The sequence below is a fragment of the Onychostoma macrolepis genome, chromosome 15 (genome assembly GCF_012432095.1).
Source record: "Onychostoma macrolepis isolate SWU-2019 chromosome 15, ASM1243209v1, whole genome shotgun sequence".
Taxonomy (NCBI): domain Eukaryota; kingdom Metazoa; phylum Chordata; class Actinopteri; order Cypriniformes; family Cyprinidae; genus Onychostoma; species Onychostoma macrolepis.
This window is the reverse complement of record NC_081169.1, coordinates 7,621,671-7,641,950: the sequence shown is the minus strand read 5'-3', so window position 1 is coordinate 7,641,950 and position 20,280 is coordinate 7,621,671. Positions and strand designations below refer to the sequence as shown.

Sequence of the window (20,280 nt, the reverse complement as noted above, 5' to 3'; positions counted from 1 at the left end):
GGATTAATAGATACACCAGCTAAGTTTAACCGGCGTATAGCTGCTGCAGTTCCTCCAGGCTGGAGTTGGTTAGCACTGATAAATGAGTCAGTGCAGAGGTAATTACAGCTAATGTTATCTGCAGCAGCCTAAAGCTGAAGGAACTAATGAGACCAGAGATGAGCTGCTCGGGCCTGTTTACAGCGGGGCCAGAGAGAGGGTCCATCCCCGGAGCCCCATTAAATCTTCCAGTGGGCTCCTGGATGGACTTCTACCTGGAACCTGAGACATAATCATCCTAGGAAAAAGAAGACTTAATGGGACATTGATGTCTGTTAATGCTAATAGCTATTTCCTAATATATCACCATCAGTGATTGCATGCATGAGTAACTCAGCCAATTATTAATTGAGAGAGAGATAAATAGTAAATATTTAATTCCCTGATATTTTAAGCAAGTTTATCTTTTAATAAGATGTAGTAGGAGATTATCATTAAAATCTCATTTGTAAAGCAGTTTTCATGCTAAAATGTGATACTAGTTGATACTAAATAGCTGATTTATGCAAACCTATTAATGCAACAAGACTATATCTCTATACATTATACCTCACAATCAGTCTATTATGTCTATTCATTATGTCATTGTTTTTACTTAAATTCTTATACTGATAATATAATTTGTGACAAAAAGGTCAAATAAAAAAGAAAAAAGAAAACAAACAAAATGAAAAAAAAAAGTGCTGTCAAACGATTCATCGCATGCAAAAGAAGTTTTTGTTTGCATAATACATGTGTGTGTTCTGTGTATATTAATTATGTATATATAAATACACACATACAGTATATATTTTGAAAATATTTACATGTCTATATTTATATTCATATAATTTATATTATAAATAAAGTTATATACACATGCGTGTATATTTATATATAAATAATATACACAGCACACATACATATATTATGTAAACAAAAACTTTTATTTTGGATACGATTAATCGCGATTAATCGTTTGACAGCACAAACAATACAAAACTCTTATTAGATCACGATAAATAAATGTAATTATTGCTTTACCACTGGTGTCTCATATTGCTGATTCTACGAAAGTAATAAGACACAAGAGGCAGCGTGTTACATCTTCCCATAGGTTTTAGGCACATCTCTTTACTGTGGTAAAAACACTGTAACACAGCATCCTGTGGCTTAATACTTAACTCTAATGGTTCTAGCAACCCTAATATATTCTACCTACCCTCCCTACCTCCAGATTCTGTCTCCGTCCCTCTCCCTGGACTTTTGCTCAGGGCGGTGACAGCAGTGCTGGGCTGTGCTTGCTCCTCTGCGCCCTTACCCCCCAGCCCATTTTGGAGATCTCCTCCTGACGGCGGCGTCCCACGGCTCTTCTGTGGGGATGGAGGGGGACTGTCTTTGGAGAGGGCCAGGCCTCCACCTCCTCCTCCTCCGCCCACCCCCTGCCTCTCCTTCAATTTCTTCTGCAGGCGCTCGTAGGTTTTGCTAGCCCTGTCATCTCTGTGAGAAAATGCCGCACGTCCATGTGGAGGGTGAGTATCTGAGGAAATTGGAAAACAGAGAGACATGTAAGGAATAATGTGATTGTTGAATTATTGAAAAATGCACAGATGATAATGCCGCCATTGTGCAAAGTGTATCCCATTGGGGACTTTCTGAAATGTATAAACCCTTAGCAATTATATATATTAGGGGTGGCACGGTACATGTATTCGTCCCGAACTGTCACGGTACGGGCGTCTCGGTTCGGTTCATGAGGTCTTACGACGAATACAGGCAATTCACCCCAATCCAGAAGGGGGCGCCCGCAGTAATGCAACGCTGTTTGAACAGCGAATGCCATGAGTTGCGCACTTGAAAACAAAGCCCCCTAGACAGTGACCATGTGCTGATTCTGAACGCGTCTCTCACATAGACTGACAAGGGAGTATACTTTAAAGGCTTGTTCACTCAACTGTTTGCGAAATGGAGCTTTGTGCTCGTGTATCCTACCTCTCTCATTCGGCACAAATCCAAATATTCCATAGTATTTACATATTTGCGATGTAAAGTATCTGAATGCCAAGCTATTATTTATTATGTAAATTATAGGCTTTGTACTTCAGTCGCGTTCCAACGGTGACACAGAGGCGCGCGCGCTGGTGTTTGGCTCACTATTTTATTTTGATAAAGTACCAACTGCGCTGTCAATTTAGCAATGCTGGAACGGGTGTGTGTGTGTGTGTGTGTGTGTGTGTGTATGTGTGCTCTCCGGCACGATCACTTCAACTGTTTCCTTATACCAGCAGAATCAACTTTAAACACTTATTGTCTTATTAATAATCACTGTATAAAGGTCTGCTTTTATTTGTGTACACTCACAATGAAAACAAAACAGATTTTATATATATAACATGTAATAATATTTAGTATTTTCACATCTAGATGGGAAAAATGGTAATTTGCACTACTGTCTGTTCAAAATAAATGAAAAGAAACTGAGCATAGTAGATTTCTTTTTTTTCCCTGTTGTACCGAAATTGTATTGAACCGTGACCCCTAACCAAGGTATGTACCGAACATCTGTGTACCGTACACCATATATATATATATATATATATATATATATATATATATATATATATATATATATATATATATACAGTGAGGAAAATAAGTATTTGAACACCCTGCTATTTTGCAAGTTCTCCCACTTAGAAATCATGGAGGGTCTGAAATTGTCATCTTAGGTGCATGTCCACTGTGAGAGACATAATCTAAAAAAAATCCAGAAATCACAATGTATGATTTTTAACTATTTATTTGTATGATACAGCTGCAAATAAGTATTTGAACACCTGTCTATCAGCTAGAATTCTGACCCTCAAAGACCTGTTAGTCTGCCTTTAAAATGTCCACCTCCACTCCATTTATTATCCTAAATTAGATGCACCTGTTTGAGGTCGTTAGCTGCATAAAGACACCTGTCCACCCCATACAATCAGTAAGAATCCAACTACTAACATGGCTAAGACCAAAGAGCTGTCCAAAGACACTAGAGACAAAATTGTACACCTCCACAAGGCTGGAAAGGGCTACGGGAAATTGCCAAGCAGCTTGGTGAAAAAAGGTCCACTGTTGGAGCAATCATTAGAAAATGGAAGAAGCTAAACATGACTGTCAATCTCCTCGGACTGGGGCTCCATGCAAGATCTCACCTCGTGGGGTCTCAATGATCCTAAGAAAGGTGAGAAATCAGCCCAGAACTACACGGGAGGAGCTGGTCAATGACCTGAAAAGAGCTGGGACCACCGCTTCCAAGGTTACTGTTGGTAATACACTAAGACGTCATGGTTTGAAATCATGCATGGCACGGAAGGTTCCCCTGCTTAAACCAGCACATGTCCAGGCCCGACTTAAGTTTGCCAATGACCATTTGGATGATCCAGAGGAGTCATGGGAGAAAGTCATGTGGTCAGATGAGACCAAAATAGAACTTTTGGTCATAATTCCACTAAACGTGTTTGGAGGAAGAAGAATGATGAGTACCATCCCAAGAACACCATCCCTACTGTGAAGCATGGGGTGGTAGCATCATGCTTTGGGGTGTTTTTCTGCACATGGGACAGGGCGACTGCACTGTATTAAGGAGAGGATGACCGGGGCCATGTATTGCGAGATTTTGGGGAACAACCTCCTTCCCTCAGTTAGAGCATTGAAGATGGGTCGAGGCTGGGTCTTCCAACATGACAATGACCAAGCACACAGCCAGGATAACCAAGGAGTGGCTCTGTAAGAAGCATATCAAGGTTCTGGCGTGGCCTAGCCAGTCTCCAGACCTAAACCCAATAGAGAATCTTTGAGGGAGCTCAAACTCCGTGTTTCTCAGCGACAGGCCAGAAACCTGACTGATCTAGAGAAGATCTGTGTGGAGGAGTGGGCCAAAATCCCTCCTGCAGTGTGTGCAAACCTGGTGAAAAACTACAGGAAACGTTTGACCTCTGTAATTGCAAACAAAGGCTACTGTACCAAATATTAACATTGATTTTCTCGGGTGTTCAAATACTTATTTGCAGCTGTATCATACAAATAAATAGTTAAAAAAATCATACATTGTGATTTCTGGATTTTTTTTAGATTATGTCTCTCACAGTGGACATGCACCTACGATGACAATTTCAGACCCCTCCATGATTTCTAAGTGGGAGAACTTGCAAAATAGCAGGGTGTTCAAATACTTATTTTCCTCACTATATATATGTCTGTTATGCACAGTGCTATTTTGATGTCATTTATACGCTGTTGTAGCATTTATTAATATATTTTAATTTGCTTCTATTTTTTCATTTTTAGTAAATGTAAAAAAAGCTAATTTTGTGCTTTTGCCTTTTTAAAATTTATTTATTTATTTTAAACATTGTTATTTGGCTTTTATTTATTTTTATTTCAGTTTAGGTTTTAGTAATTTTAGTACTTTAACAGAATTATTTACTTGGTTGACAAGGGAACATTTCTAATTTTCGTTTTTCATCTAATATTTAAATATTATTTTAGCTATAGAAGTTTTAGTTTCAATCAACACTAACAACACCAATAATGCCATTAATATTAATAAAACAACAATATTGTCATTGTTCTTATTTTTATTTTCTCTTTATTACTGACTGTTTACTTGAAAATAATTAATATTATATTTAACTCAAAAACTTAACCTCAAAAACCTAACCTCAAAATGTAATAAAAACAAACTAAATGCCATTGACTTAATTTACTTTATTATGTATTAATGTTAACATGAACAGTATTATGAACAGTATTATTTGGTATTAACAGTATTATTACTATTATTATTATTAGTGAACACGCCACTATTTTTGAAAGTACATTGTGTACTAAGACTGACTGAAAAGTTGCGTATACATAGGCCGATATGGCTAGGAACTATGCTCTCATTCCGGCGTAATAATCAAGGAACTTTGCTGCCGTACCATGGGTGCAGCAGGCGCAATGATATTACGCAGCGTCTCTCACAAATGTCTCCATGGTTGCAAGGCACGCTTCCTGTGCAAGCAGGTGGTCACATTGGTTATGTTGACGGAAGTTAGCCTATTTGCAGGTGCTGCGTAATATCATTGCGCCTGCTCTTCGGTCATTTTTGAGCGAGATGCTAACGGTCTAATCAGATTTAATGATCTATGCTAAGCTGCAGCTAAAAGTGCTACCGCCAGACTCGGAGATCGGCTGAATGGATTAAAAAAAATGGTAAAACTCAACTGTTTAACTCTTGTGGAGTTAGAAAATGAGCCTATTTTCAAAAATAGTTTTCGTTCCTTTAAATATTCATACACAGGTTAAATTATTGATAATAACTTCTAATATTAAATAAATTACTGTTAAAAATGTAAGTATATTAATTGGTAAATATATTTATTAGTTAATTTGTGTTTTTAATAACATATTGCATAACACCAAAATATTAGTAAAGTGACCAGAGTCTATGGTAAAGGTAAGTGTTCCCTACAAGAATTTGTTTTTGTGTTCAGTATTTAAAGGCAACATATTTCACAGCTTTCAGTCTTTCTCTCTCTGAGTCCATAACTCAGCTAAAATATAGGCCTATATTTGAAGAGTTAATTTGCAAAAACCAATAACTGATTTTTTTTGCAATTTTAATTTGCAAAAAACGATTTTTATGTTTTTTCAGAAATCACGTTTTTTTTTATTGCGCAAGTAATATCAATCAAACTGCAGTTGGGTTGTTTTGATTAAGTAATAATAACTTAAATACAGGTAATTTACAAAATTAAAAAGTTAATTGAAAGTATGTTTTTTTACATATTAAAAGTGTGTTTTATAGCAAAAGCAGATAACTCCAACAGTCGTTTTTGGCAAAAGCATATCTCTCCACATTTCATGTTTTACAGTTTAAAAAAAATCTTTTAATCTTTGTAATCTCTTCTGATGACAATGTAGTTGTTGTTGTGATCATAGACTGTTTGGAAGCGATTACACGCAATACACAGAGCTTTTCCCTCACCATTGTAACGTGCTGCTTTTGCAAGGCTCCATGAAAACATTTCAGCTTTTATTTTCCTTTTACGCCCTGAAGAAGTTATCACAGGTTCATCAAATTCGTCGAAATTATCCATCTGCGATCACTTTTAGTCAGCTTTGACGAAACTCCTCTCAGCTAGCACATCTTTTCAAAGTGAAAGTAGTGTTGTCACAGCACTTGAATACAGAGCACTGATTCGCTAAAATTGACTTATCGGCTTCTGTTCCAAAACAACAAGGGCGCTTGTCGGCTTCTGCAGTAAAACGTGAACTCACGATGCTTTGTAAGTGGACAATACCGGCTTTTTTGACAAAACGCATCGAGGGTTCAGATCGCGCTATATGCGGAGAATAATGCAGGGCAATCATCTCTTTTTTTTTTTTTTTAAAGTGGAGTTTATCGGTTTTTGCAAATAAACTCCTTGAAGAAAAAATTTCTCCTTGAAGAGTCAGTAATGGCGCAGCATGCAGTCCCCCCTCTTGGTGAGGCAAAAGTATGTGTGTGTGTGTAAACTGACCCTGCTCTGGGTAGATGGTCGTGTGTGCCGGATGGTACTGGGAGATGTACTGGGGGTTCATATCTCCGGTTCCTCCAGCCATGCCTGAGTACAGGTGAGGGGGAGGGTGCATGATGTGCGGGTGGGGGATGAAGGCCTGCAGGTGGGCGTGGGGCGGCGGATGGTGAAGCGGGGAATGGCCCCCCGGATGAAACTCCGTCTGAGGTAAGACCAACACCCGCCTCACTCCGTTCTCCTCAATGATCTGCATGGAAAGATAGAGAGAAAATTACACAGGCACATACCATACTTTTAGCCTGATTTGCGTTAAAGATTTGAATATAGATTTGAAATGTACAGCATTTTAGAAATTATTTAGTTTGATATGTTCCAATGTGCTCCACCAAGCTCTTTTATAGGCAGAAATTTGTCCTAAGGCAGCATCATTTTGCAGACTAATGCCAGCAACAGCCTTCACTTTGATAGCACCTATGATGCCAGAAAATGCTGCTAGGTAGGACGCTTAAACGGTTTGGAAAAGGGCCACAGAGTCGACTGAAAATTGCATCCTTTTCACCAATCCAAAATAACAACTCCCATAAAAATAATATAAAACTAGTTCCGTAATGACTCACCTGTTGAACGTATCCAGGAGGCACATAGATTTGAGGCACTGAACCGTTTGGGGACATCATGGGAACCTGAGCAGGACCTGTGAAGGAAACATATTGAACAATAAATATAAAAAAGTGAAACACACACCACGTCATGTCACATTTACTTCTATAGCGCTTTATACAATAAAAAGTGATTTAAAGCAGCGTCACATAGACACGTGAGATCTAAAGTACATTGCTCGCTAAATCACACTTTTACTTTCGTAATGTGATGCATTTCGGAGTGAAACCGAACCTTTTTTTTTTAATATATATTTCATGAATTTATTTGTGACCAAATCATTCAGAGAGGTTTTCGGAATTGGAACTCAAAAGAATGATTTTTTCACTAATATCTTTAAAAAGATTCATTAAAAGATTAATTGATCTTAAATAGAAGAGAGAAAAAAGTAATTAGAAATTATTATTATTATTCTTATTAAAATAAGCAAAGCAGCATAAAAAAAAAAAAACTTCTGTTGATGAAATCAGGTTATGGGGTGTAACATTTCCACTTTTTTATTTTTATTTTCTTTTTATAAATATTATATATGTACACTCTTGTAATCAAGGTATAAGGAAAATGTTAGCAGTTTTTAATTGGAAAAAAAACTTTTAAAAAGTCATGTGGTATAACCATGTGATCACTGAAATTGTGATTTTTCAAAACTATACTTAAATCAACATTAATATAAAAGTTATATTTCAAAGAACCTTAAACTAAATTTTTCCTTTTCATTATCTTGGACACTTATTGACCAGTTTGAGTAAATAACAATGATGATGAAAGCAAATGTTAGAGTGAACTTTAAACACAAAGCAGGTCAGAAAACCTGTTATTTTTGGGTCATATTTACTGCTGTGTGCAGTTCACTTTCACATCAAAGGAGTTTTAGTTTTTGCCCCAACATTGATAAGCATATTTAGCACGTCAGTGCGCATAATTCATGACATTTACTTAGCTGGGTAAAGAAACACACTGAGCTGAATGTGTCTGCATAGCAGTTGATAAAACGCCAGAGTCGGTGGAAGTTTTAGTACTGGAGTGTCTGTACAGGAAAAAACTGCGACTCAGCAAAGCCTGTTACAGATCAGCTCTTTCATGCATTCCTTTGCAATCTGACACTTTCACTTTCAGAAAAGACTCGCAGAGCTTGTTAGAGCTGGATGATGCAAACGACAGCAAACACACACGCAAACGCAAAAGGACACAAGTAAACACAGACCTCCGTCCTGCTGTGCAGGTGTAGTTCCTTCACTCATGGTAAAAGGGCAAAGCAACAGAGAAAATAACAGTCCTCCATGAAGAATAGGAATGTACGTGTGGGCTAGTATTTGTTTTTCGTCCTCTTCCCTCTCTTTAGTGCAAAGGTTTCTAGCTCCACCTTTCCAAACTAGATCCTTCGGTCACAGGTAAAAGGTAAAAGTCCTCTGCACTACAACTACAGAATAAGGGATCAAGGTTTAGCTGACACGATCAAGTTAACTACTGCTAATATATACACCATAACGTTCTGTGAGAAAAAAAATACATAAAAAAAATTAAGAAATAAAACTTAAAATGAATAAACAAAACAAAAAAATTAATTACATTTATTTTTTTTATAATAAAAATATACAATTTTATATAGCAGTAAAATTCCTACATGCCACACACAGCAACAAGAGAAAGCTCTTTTAAAGGGTTAAATCTTTGCGATTATTTATCACTAGACCTTTTAAAGGGATAGTTCACCTAAAAAGTAATAAATTCTCAACTGTTTGCTTAATGATCAAAATATCTTCTATTATGTTGAACAAAGACATTTTTACAGGTTTGAAACAAGTTAAGAGTGAGTAAATGACAGAATTTTCTAAAAGAATATATAAAATTTATCTAATATCAGTGGATAAATAATCTAACATTGGGCATGGGCAATATATTGCCAAAAACACTGATACTGGACAATAACCAAAATGTAATTGATATACTGATGACAATGTTTTACTTATTTTAAATAAATAAAATATACATAATATTTTAAAAGTTATGTCAAGTCACCTTTGTTCATACAGCGCTTTTAACAATACATATTGTGTCAAAGCAGCTTTACAGTATTCAATTGGAAAAATAGTGTGTAATAATGTAAAACAGTAAACACTAAATTTTCAGTTAACGAAGACAACAATGTGTTTTATTTAGTTGGATATTATGCTCTCTGCTTTATTTTATGTTAACTGATCATGGCCAAGACATATATTTTTATTTGTTAATGTAAGGGTTTTACAATTGTTAAACTTATAACAGTATTTTTTCCTGTGTTTTTTGATAGTCGGACAACAGCGGAATTACAAATGACCATTCTGTCTAAACATTTAGATCACCATTCAAGTCACATTTTCCACAAATTTCTCTCATGTTGTCTTTCATGGAAACTGCAGCACTATTATTTGTACAAGCTATGCCAGAGAAACACAATGAAAAGATAAAATTGGGCCTAAGCACCTGGATGTAGCATAATGGAGGAACACGCTGACCTGCTCTGCTCAACCTGACCTAAAACAAACCTTATTAATCTAGCCAGAGCCAGGAGAGTCCTGTCCTAACATTTCCAATAGCGGAGGACCCTCACGTTCCACCTGAGCATCAGGAAACTGATCCACACAGCATTCGATTACAGTCAGATTGTTTTTAAACATCATATCTCCGACATACAGTAAGGATGTCAAGATGAACATACAAACATGGGTGGTTTAGTGCTTCTTGTTTCGACATCATGTGTCACTGTTGTATTAGCTCTCAGTTCACATCCTCCTCGACCAGATCGCGGCTGTTTTCATTCCATGAACAGACTAACTCACATAATCAGCAAGTGCTTGCTGGAAGTAATTACGGCACGCGCATGCCGTCGCTGCTCTATAATCAGCGTCAAAGTGGGTCTCTGTCTAAATGAGTGTGTATGTGGTTGGTGACAGGTTCAAAACAGAAATGTCTGATCTTTCGAACGGAGTAACTCTTGAATTTTATATTGGACATTAACTACGTTTTAAGGATTATGCAAATCAGTCCCATATAGGAATTTCATTGGGTTTTGGAAATAAGAGTTTAATGCAATGTAGCAATGTACTAACTTTAAACATATAATGCCCATTTTCCACAAGTAGATATTATTCTTTAGGTTCTTAATGAAAAGTCTGTAACATTGTTTGGTTAAAATTTTTAATTGGTAGTGTAAAAAACACCTTTTTTTACCCTGTCAAAAACAGCTTTTCAGAGCAAGCTGTATTGTGTCATTCTCCTTTAAATGTTAATGAGCTCTTCTAACCCCGCCCCTCTCTTCCAAGCCGCTCTCTGAGGGACTGTTTACTTTAGCCGCATTCATTGTGAAACTTGCTAATTAGCACATTATTAGGAAAGGCGATTTGCAAAGATTCATTTAAAAAAACCTTGTACTCGCTTCTTCTGGAGGTGAAGCTGGATCACGAATGAAACAGACGCATTTATGTAGATGGAGGGCGCATTCCCTTCAGAACCAAACCTAATCCTCTTCAGCCGCTCAGATGACGGGAGTAAATGACTACTGCTATGTTCATTATTACATCCAACAACAAAACACCTCAATCGCTTAGGACTCATTCTTGTCTACATCTGCTCCAGCGGTGAAACAACTGATGACAGCTCACTCAGGGCAGGTCTGAGGTAAGACACCAGTGCAGTCTGTGCTAAAATGCAACTGTCAATCAAACTAAAGTCACACAGACAGACGGCTCGATTTGAGAAAGGGGTAAAGATTTTAGTAGATTTTAAACACACACACACACACACAGGGTGGATTATCATTATATGGTGGTTGTGTACACACTGCCAACACACATTTCAGTTCAAACAACTTGTAAAAGTGCATGTAGCATTATAAGGTAATGACAACACAACGACATGCACAACAAATAGGGACAGAAATCATCAAATTTAATCATTATGTTCACTTAATGGATCTGACAGCAATTCAAATATTTGGAATAATTTGCATTGCCAAAAAATTAGAATTTTGATAAATACACTTAAATTATTGCACACTAATGTCTTCGCTCAGACCTTTTAAATGACATTTTTAAATGTCTTTAAAAGCCGGCATAAATGCAATGAAATTAATAGACCCTTTACACAGTTAATAACATACTGCAGTAAATCTAATCTAGCAAAGGTTTATATGTATTACATACATATACATACACATTCATACATATACATATTATATATATATATATATATACACACATACACACACACACACACACACACACACACACACATACATACACCAGTGTTTCCCATACATTGATTTATTTGTGGCGGCCCGCCACAAACAGATTTTTTCAAAAAGCTTTGACTTTGTTGAATAAAGGAGCACTGCACGTTTCAAAATCTAAACATGGTGCGGGTGTTTTTATAACACTGTATTTCTGAAGGAAACCGACTGTCTTCAGAAAATTTTAGATGTCATTTTCATTTCATCTTGCGTGTAATGTCTGATAAAGCAGCGTTTGTAAGCGGAGCGCTGTTTTGTGTACAGCGTTACCGGGGAAAGCGCTATTTCTCCGCGCTCTAAAAGTGCCTCCTGCTGACAGAGAATTAATTTGCATATATGCCACCACAAATAGAGTCCAAGTCTGTGGGAAACACTGCATTCATGCATATTAGGGGTGGCACGGTACACACGTCACGGTTCGGTACGTACCACAGTTCGGGGGTCACGGTTAGATACATCGCAAATATGGAAATATTACGGAATATTTGGATTTTTTTGCCGAATGAGAGAGGTAGGATACACGAGCATAAAGCTCCATTTCGCAAGCAGTTGAGTGCGCAAGCCTTTAAAGTATACTCCCTTGTCAGAGAGAGATGCGTTCAGAATCAGCACATGGTCACTGTCTAGGGGGCTTTGTTTTCAAGTGCGCAACTTGAAGTGCGCATTTGCTGTTCTTCTGCTGGCGGTTATCAAACAGTGTTGCATTGCTGCGGGCGCCCCCTTCTGGATTGAGGGTGAATTACCTGTATTTGTTGTAATAACCGTGACGGTTCGGTACGAACACATGTATCGTGCCACCCCTAATATATATACACATATACATGCATACATATAGTGTTGTCAAAAAAAACATCCATTTCCCGCTAAGATCTGAGTACTGTTGAGTGGATTCTTAAACAGCGCTGATTGGTCATTGTGTTCACGCGCTCAACAGATACATCTGTGATTGGCTTCAATGATCAATGAAGCGCTCGGTGAAGATTGTGAAGCGATGATCATTGAAGCCAATCACAGATGTATCTGTTGAGCGCGTAAACACAATGAACAGTCAGCGCTGTTTAAGAATCCACTCAAATCTTAGCGGGAAATGGACGTTTTTAAAATTTCATTACCGAATGGTATTGCGGTCAGTACTTTTGACAACACTATACATACATATATACACACACACATACATATAAATATATATACACATACATATAAATTAGGGGTGTCAACGTTAACGCATGCGATTAATCAAAAAATTTTAACGTGTTAATATTTTTTTTTTTAACGCAGATTAATCGTTTGATAATCGTTTGATAATAATACATTTTATATTTTAAAAAGTTGTATACATATTAGTTTTTATATATTATATAGCAAAAAACTTTAAAAACGTTTTAAAATATAAAATGTTAATTTGCAACAGTTATGCTAACAACAATAAAAAGACATATGACGTTAAAACAGCGACATCTACTGACGCACACCGTGCTGTGTTGTCAAGGGAACATCCCAGCTGCATTTCAAATGACTAAATAATGGCTCGCACGTGCCCTGTTCACTCCAAAGGGATAGGGATGATCACTTCCATTTGGAATTTGCCCCCTAATATTATATATATATAAAATAATCAATGATTGGGGTGATTTTGTAGGTTTCAAAATAGAAAATAAGCTAATTACAAACATAGATAAATATAATTAAAAAATTATACAAATTAAATAAACCGTGCTTTATATTCTTCAGGTAATTAACAGTATTCAAGTACAGAAATTGAATAATCAAATGTAAGATAACACTGCATACATAGTCTTCAGTGTATAAATTAACTCTGATATATCTGTGTTAAAGCTACAAAAGTAATTTTTCTCTGTTTTGTTGTTTGATTAACATTCATGACACAGAAAGCATCAGGAACATTAAACTGCTGTGAACCAATACTATCCATTTTCTTTATCAATTGTTTACCTTCACCTAAGCCATAAGCAACCATGTTTAACCATGTTTAACACAAATAAAAGTAGACCCCTTACAGATTCGAATGGTGTATTGCTCTTATCTGTACGATCAAAAATGGCAGAGTAATTCAAGCTCATTTCGGCCTTATCAGGAAAATCTGCCTCAAAACGCGTATACGCGTTTGTCGACCCCAGAGGGTTAACACAGTTTCGCACATGTGTGTCATTTCAAACACAAATAGACACGGAGATGAACGGAATTCAGTGTTCACGTGTAGTGATGCATCGATCCGATACTCAGGATCGGTGTCGGCTCCGATACGGTCATTTTCTGCGGATCGGGTATCAGTCAGACGAGACCGATCCAAATCCGATATTGTGCGTATACAATTGTGTTATTGTTGAGCCCCTTGAAAGGCACAAAAACATTATAAAGCACCATAACGTTTCCGTGCACAATATTTCAAGTGTTCTAAAGCTGTTGAATAGTTTAATCTGAGGTACAGATGAATATTTAATTTGTTAAATTCAAGTTCAGGTAAACTTCTCTCCACTGCGTCTGTCTGTCATCCTCCATTCAGCATTCAAACTGCGTGTCACGTTCGGTTACTACAGTCAAACTCTCTCCAAGAGCGCACAGTAACTGAGGTCTAAAACTGTTAAAAGAAAAGGCTCAATAAACTAACGCACAGATTTAATACACTACGCATCAATGTCTTTTCCCTTTGTACTTTTCTATGCGGACTCGGAGGGCTGCACAACCTCCACGCTGTGACTCCGTGCTGCTTCAGGCGCATCATTCTGCGCTCAGGATGTGCATAAGAGCTTTGTGCCACAGCTGCTCTGTATTGGAGCCTTTCGTATTTTAATGCTTTTGCGCAATGAAAGATTATTAATAGTCTTTTTTGTTCTGTCCTATCTATCATATGTTACTGCCTTCATTACTGTGCTATAGATTTAAAAGAAATGTCTTTTCATTTTATAGTATATATTTATATATAAATGTATTTAGACAGCAGCGCGAAAACGATCAGTATAAATATAATGATCAATATACTAAACAACGCACATACTGCGATGTGACTATCGTGGATGCGCACATCGCGATATCGATGCTGAAATGATGTATCGTGCAGCCCTGGGAAGGGTCAATTGGGAACTCAAATTATATTCGTTGTTTCTGCTCACCAATATTGAAGTTTACAGCTATGACGATGTCTGCTTCTGTAAACCCCACAAATGTGAAAAGGGTCTATTGCCCTTAACTGTATGCTTAACTGTGTACTACACGCTATAAATCCAGGTTGTGGAGACACCATCAAGCGTGTGTCACTGGTTGGGCTATACAAACACCCTGCTCTCTAGATACTGGCATCTGCTTTTAAAACACCATTTCGGTCAACCACTAATGCTAATATTTAAAAAAACAACAGCACTACTCATAGACAACATTACTCAATAATGCATCCTATTAAAATCATTAGCCCGTCTTATAAGTCTTGTAGTACTACAAAGAGCATAGAGGACTATTAGCTCTTCACTTTGATGTGGAGTGCTGCGCTGGCTTTGATGCCCGTTTTAGGAGAGACTCAAGCGGACTAATTGATGACTAATGACTCAGACTAACGGCCCTGCGTCAGGTCACCTCAGAGCCAAAATACCCAGAGCGTGGGAGGAATCTGATCCAATTCTACATCAGAGACCCTCCTGAGTAAGACGATCGATTTCTGATTTACGCTATGGTTTGGCAGGGGCGTGGAAAGATGCTAATGTTGCATCCGTTTGTGGCGACATTTTCTACCAAGGGTGATAGAGAGTCGTAGATGCGTTGACTCCAGCCGTGTGCATGACAGGCTTTCCCAGTTATACACACACACACATTTATTTGTGTAATCCACCCTCTCTCTCTCACACACATACACACATTAAATATACATATGAACAAACACAAACAACTGAATGAAAGAATGAATGAATCAATGGAAGAATCAATGGAAGAATCAATGAATGAAGTGCAAAGAGATAAGACAGCTAGGAAGGTAAAATGATGTATGGACTACGTAGGAAAATGAAGGATGGGCTAGGTGTGGAAAAAAGGGGGATGGGCTAGAATGGAAAAAAAAAAAGACACCCACACTTTTACATCAGACTGACGCACAAGCATAGACTGAGATCAGACACAAAAGGCCACATCCCCCTCCCTCTTTCTGTTTCTTTCTCTCTCTCTCTCTCTCTCTCTCTCTCTCTCATTTCAGACCCCCACCCCCCACCAGAAGAGCATGAACGGTCTGCTGTTCTGCTGACGTGGACCCCCAGTGCCAGCCTTCCAGAGGAAACATCAACAAACACGTAGAGGACGAGAAAAACACACACGCACTGAGCCAAGAATAACTCCAAACAGGCAGTTCTGTTCTGAGAATAAACAGCCGTTAAATCTTTTCTATCTCTCTCAGACACAAACACAACCGAGAACCGACAAGTCTAAACATAAACCATAACTCAACAACTCTGAAAGAGTTTTGAGGACTGGCTAGGAAAGCCAACATCATTGAGATCTGCTCATTAGAGCTGACGGCAAACACAAACCGATGAACCTTTGTGGCTCTCTTGAGATCTTTGGCATGTTCAGTAAATGCTCCAAACGCTCTACTGAAATCCAATAAGATGAACAGGAAAACTAGGCTACAGCCTGACGGTCGTGTCACTTGAGATGTTCAACATGTTGACAATCTCATCCTCTGCTGATATCCTGACAGACAGTGCCAATGCAGCTCTCCATTTCTCAGTTGTAGTTTCTTGATAGATAAAAATGTAGAATGCAGACAATGAAGTGGACTTTAATCTTCAATGGTAATTAAAGAACAGCACATTCCTCCCGGTCATCTTCCCTGTTCTAAACATGTCCAACTGGGAAGAGACCCCTGGAGAAGACCCAGGACACGCTGGAGGGGTTATATCTCTTGGCTGGCCTGGGAACACCTTGGGCTCCCACAGGATGAACAAAAAGGAAGTGGCCAGGGAAAAGGATGTCATCCTTACTTCCTGGATAAGAGGCGGAAGATGGGTGGATGGATGGATGGATGGATAGATGGATATGCAAACACAGTTAAACCTACATAAAGGGTTAGCGTTCAGGTTAGATAGAAACTTGAGAAACTCATAAAACCTCTTCTGGCGGTCGCCCAGTTGCTGTGTTCTTCGTTGCGAGTAGGTATTCCTTCTTGAATTTAAACATATCAAGCAGCAGATGTGAGCTTCATGATCATGGTTACTTTTCATAAAGTTCTACACTGAACTTTATTAGCGATCGCTCACATCACCTTAAGCCTCCAGCTCTAACTTGAAAATGAATGACGTCTAACTGCTTTGTTCCTACAAATCGCTGTCAGTGTGAATGCTCAAAATTGTGCTGTAATAAAATATTCAGTCAGTACTTTTACCTGGTTGCACAGTATATTAATTTAGGTTGCAGGGTGTCTTGTGGCACCAAATGAGATCGCAAAAGAAAAGTTTTAAAAACTTGGCCAGCTTTTTAGTGCTTAGATAAACAAGTAGTCCTGACCCAAACTTATGCCACTTGTGATGTTACAGATGGATGCTCAAACGCACTTTGCAGACTGTAGTTCCAGTTGGTGCCACTAGTGTTGCAAAAATTACAATGCTTTTATGCTATGTTGTAATTCCTAGATGACAATGGTAACACGATTAAGGTCAAAACGAATATAATTTAAAGGTGCCATAGAATGCATTGATACAATATTTTAAACTGTTCTCTGATATCTACATAGAAGGTATGTGGCTTAGGTAAGGGCACAAATTATCCAGAAACGGTTTTACATGTGCATTTACAACCCTAGGATTTCTCCCTAGAATGAAACGGTCTGTTATTGGCTTATTTGGAAGGGTCATGAATAATAATGTTGAGCTCTGCTCTGATTGGCTGTTTCACAGTGCAGCTCATTTCATTAGCTCACAGGAAGGAAACACAGGGAGCAAAATATATATTTCAATACTTTATCGTGCAGTTATATCGTTGGGTAATTATACTGTATATAAAATGCGGGCATCAGGGAGCCGCTATTAATATACGGGGCACTGAAACTGCTTTCAAATGCACAATCGACTTTTACTTTCACTTTTGCTTTAGAGATTCGCGATCGCACGTACTCCGTTTATACTATGGAGCAGCAGTACTTACCACACATTTTACAAGATCAGATGCTTGTCAGTGGTGCTCAGGATCTGTAAATCACTCGCCATCATCCTCAGTCATCTCTCCTTACTCTGTTTATGTGGTAAGTGAAATCTTATGTACTGTAATAGGCTACAGCTAGCAAGCAGCTAACCATGGCCTAATGGTTAGAGAGTCGGACTTGTAAACCAAAAGGTTGCGAGTTCGAGTCTCAGGTCCGGCAGGAATTGTAGGTGGTGGGAGTGAATGTACAGCGCTCTCTCCACCTTCAATTCCGAGTATGGGTCACCATACTTGGACACAGGTCACATCACTTTTTTTTATTTTGTAAGAACGTGTTATTTGCTGTCCGTGCCTTTCTGAATGCAGACACCAACCCATCCCTGCACTTCACGGAACATAACATTTATTTCCATGATCTGCCATTTTCGCTGTTGTCTTCGCTTGTTCCTTCACAATACCTGCAGAACTTCTGATGGTTCGGCTGGCATCTAGCATAGAACAGGGGTGGGTATATGTTATGCAAATGTCGGGGTTGTAACTATTAGTGATCCCGACTGTTACGTCATCACGTTATGTTCTCATTCGCCTATTTTTCAGTGGTCTTTTTTTATTCACGAGATTTACATAAGGAGGAGGAAACAATGGTGTTTGAGGCTTACGGTATGTCATTTCCATGTACAGAACTCTTATTATTCAACTATGCCAAGGTAAACAGTTTTCCATTCTATGGCACCTTTAAGTAATCAATAGACAAACCACAATACAACAAGTAACATTTGTTACGCAAATACGTAATTTTAGCAGGATTTTATTCAACTCAGTGTTGGCTACATTAAACTGTATTGTATCTCTATAATTTTTACATTATTCTTGCATTAAGACAATAGCAATAGTCATTTATTAAAATAATATTATGAAATATTAAATCTTGCCACATGACGTTGCAGTGGTCAAGCGTTACAAGTTGGAGCTCTCAAAAGATTGAGTTTACAAGTTGTAATAACGAGTTCTAGTAGGAAATGTAGCAATTACATGGTTATTGCAGTACACACTGGAGATTTAAGCATCAATACCTGATTTGGTTGTGATTTTGTGACTTTGTACAGCATTATTTAACATTGAAAATTTGCATCACACTTGGAATAACAGAGTTTTCCAATCCACGGGAAATTAATGTAACTAATGGAACATTTAACTTTGTCCTCCTGGATCCAGTCTGGGTCTTGGCTCTTTGTTTCAGCTAATCCGACCTAAAACACTGGGAATGTGTCCACATTGTCTGGGTCTAATTACAACGGCCCCGGAAATAATCAAATCAAACAGTTCCACCAACCCCTCGTCTAGGCTAATTGCTAATTACAAAACGTTAACCCAGCTCTAAACTTGCATTACTGATTATCTGTTGTCTGATTAGTTGTAACTATTTTCTTCTTTCTAGGTGTACTGGAGGCTCTATTCCCTTAACACTTGTCACTGGTTGAGAGGGTCCTACAATGTTCAATTAGATTAGTGGATTAGAGAGTTGCCAACAGATTTAAAGGCAGGTAAATGGATAGAAGGATTACCAAAGTACTGGTTATGCTTACAACAATACTAATTTAATGAACCACCTCCTCCTTTGCAGTATGGAGCAATTTAAGGAAGTCTCTTCCTTTTTTTTTTTTTTTTTTGAGTACTAAATATTTTATTTGCATCCTCCACAGGGGTATAACAAGCTCCCCGTCATGCCCCGACAGACCGAGTGACGTCCTCTACATGCACGGAGGGAGAAAAAGACCACAGCGATGTTTATGGAACACAAGAAACTCGATTTGGCAAACATCCCACTGTCTCCTCTCGTGATGCTTCAAAGAATAACACGATAGAGAAAGAAAGGTTGGGGGAAGTCAAGCTTACTGTGATAATATGCTTTCTTCCTCATTCCTTGGACTACATTCAATGGGGTATGATAATTCCCTTGTCTAATTTCAAAAGCCCACACAGATTTATAAGAACATAGAGTTTGTGTTTACCACCCCAAGATTTGCAAAAAGACAACATGGCATGCAGAGGTGTACATGCACGTAGGATATAAAATAAGCGTATTGATTAAGCTTGTTGAACCCTGCACCCATCTAATTGTTGAAGGATTATCATCGCTCAAACAAAAAAGCTCTTGGATCTTTCTCCAAACCATCTCTCATCCTATCTCTCTCTCTCTCTCCCTCGCTCCATCCATCCCTAAAGGCTTCAGCAAAGTGGGATGAGTCATCGACTCATTCATTCCAAAAGCTATGGACTGCAGATGCAGTGAATGAAACGTGTGCGGGAGAAACTGAGAGTGAATTCATAAACAAATATATATTATAATATCTTTCTGCAGAGACCCCACATATACAGATTCATCAGGTTCATTCAGAAATCCCGAGCAGAACAATATTTCAACATTTTTTTTTTTTCATAAAACCATTGTTACATAAATCATCAAGTTCAATCTACTGCATTAATGATTTTAAGAAAAATCTACTAGAGCCCGACCGATATGGGTCTTTTGGGGCCGATGCGATACCGCTATTAGGGAGTTAAAAACAAGTCTGATACCGATATATCGGCATGTGTATTTTATAGTATAATACCAGTCAAAAGTTTGGACACTTCCCATTTGTGAAA

General features: G+C 38.0%; 1 protein-coding gene across 10 annotated transcripts in view; it reads right to left on the bottom strand.

Annotated features, from left to right (window-relative positions):
- Positions 1-20,280, bottom strand: part of fndc3a (fibronectin type III domain containing 3A) — an 83,201-nt gene that overhangs the window by 24,206 nt on the left and 38,715 nt on the right. For 6 of the 10 annotated variants that reach the window (XM_058799273.1, XM_058799269.1, XM_058799271.1 and 3 more), the window contains 3 exons: positions 7,184-7,260; positions 6,570-6,813; positions 1,241-1,558 (listed from right to left, as the gene is read on the bottom strand). In XM_058799273.1, coding sequence (XP_058655256.1) covers positions 1,241-1,558; positions 6,570-6,813; positions 7,184-7,260 — 639 coding nt within the window. Of the gene's footprint in view, positions 1-1,240; positions 1,559-6,569; positions 6,814-7,183; positions 7,261-8,430; positions 8,580-20,280 lie in introns of those variants that run through there. The other 4 variants (XM_058799275.1, XM_058799276.1, XM_058799278.1 and 1 more) reach the window with 3 other exon arrangements.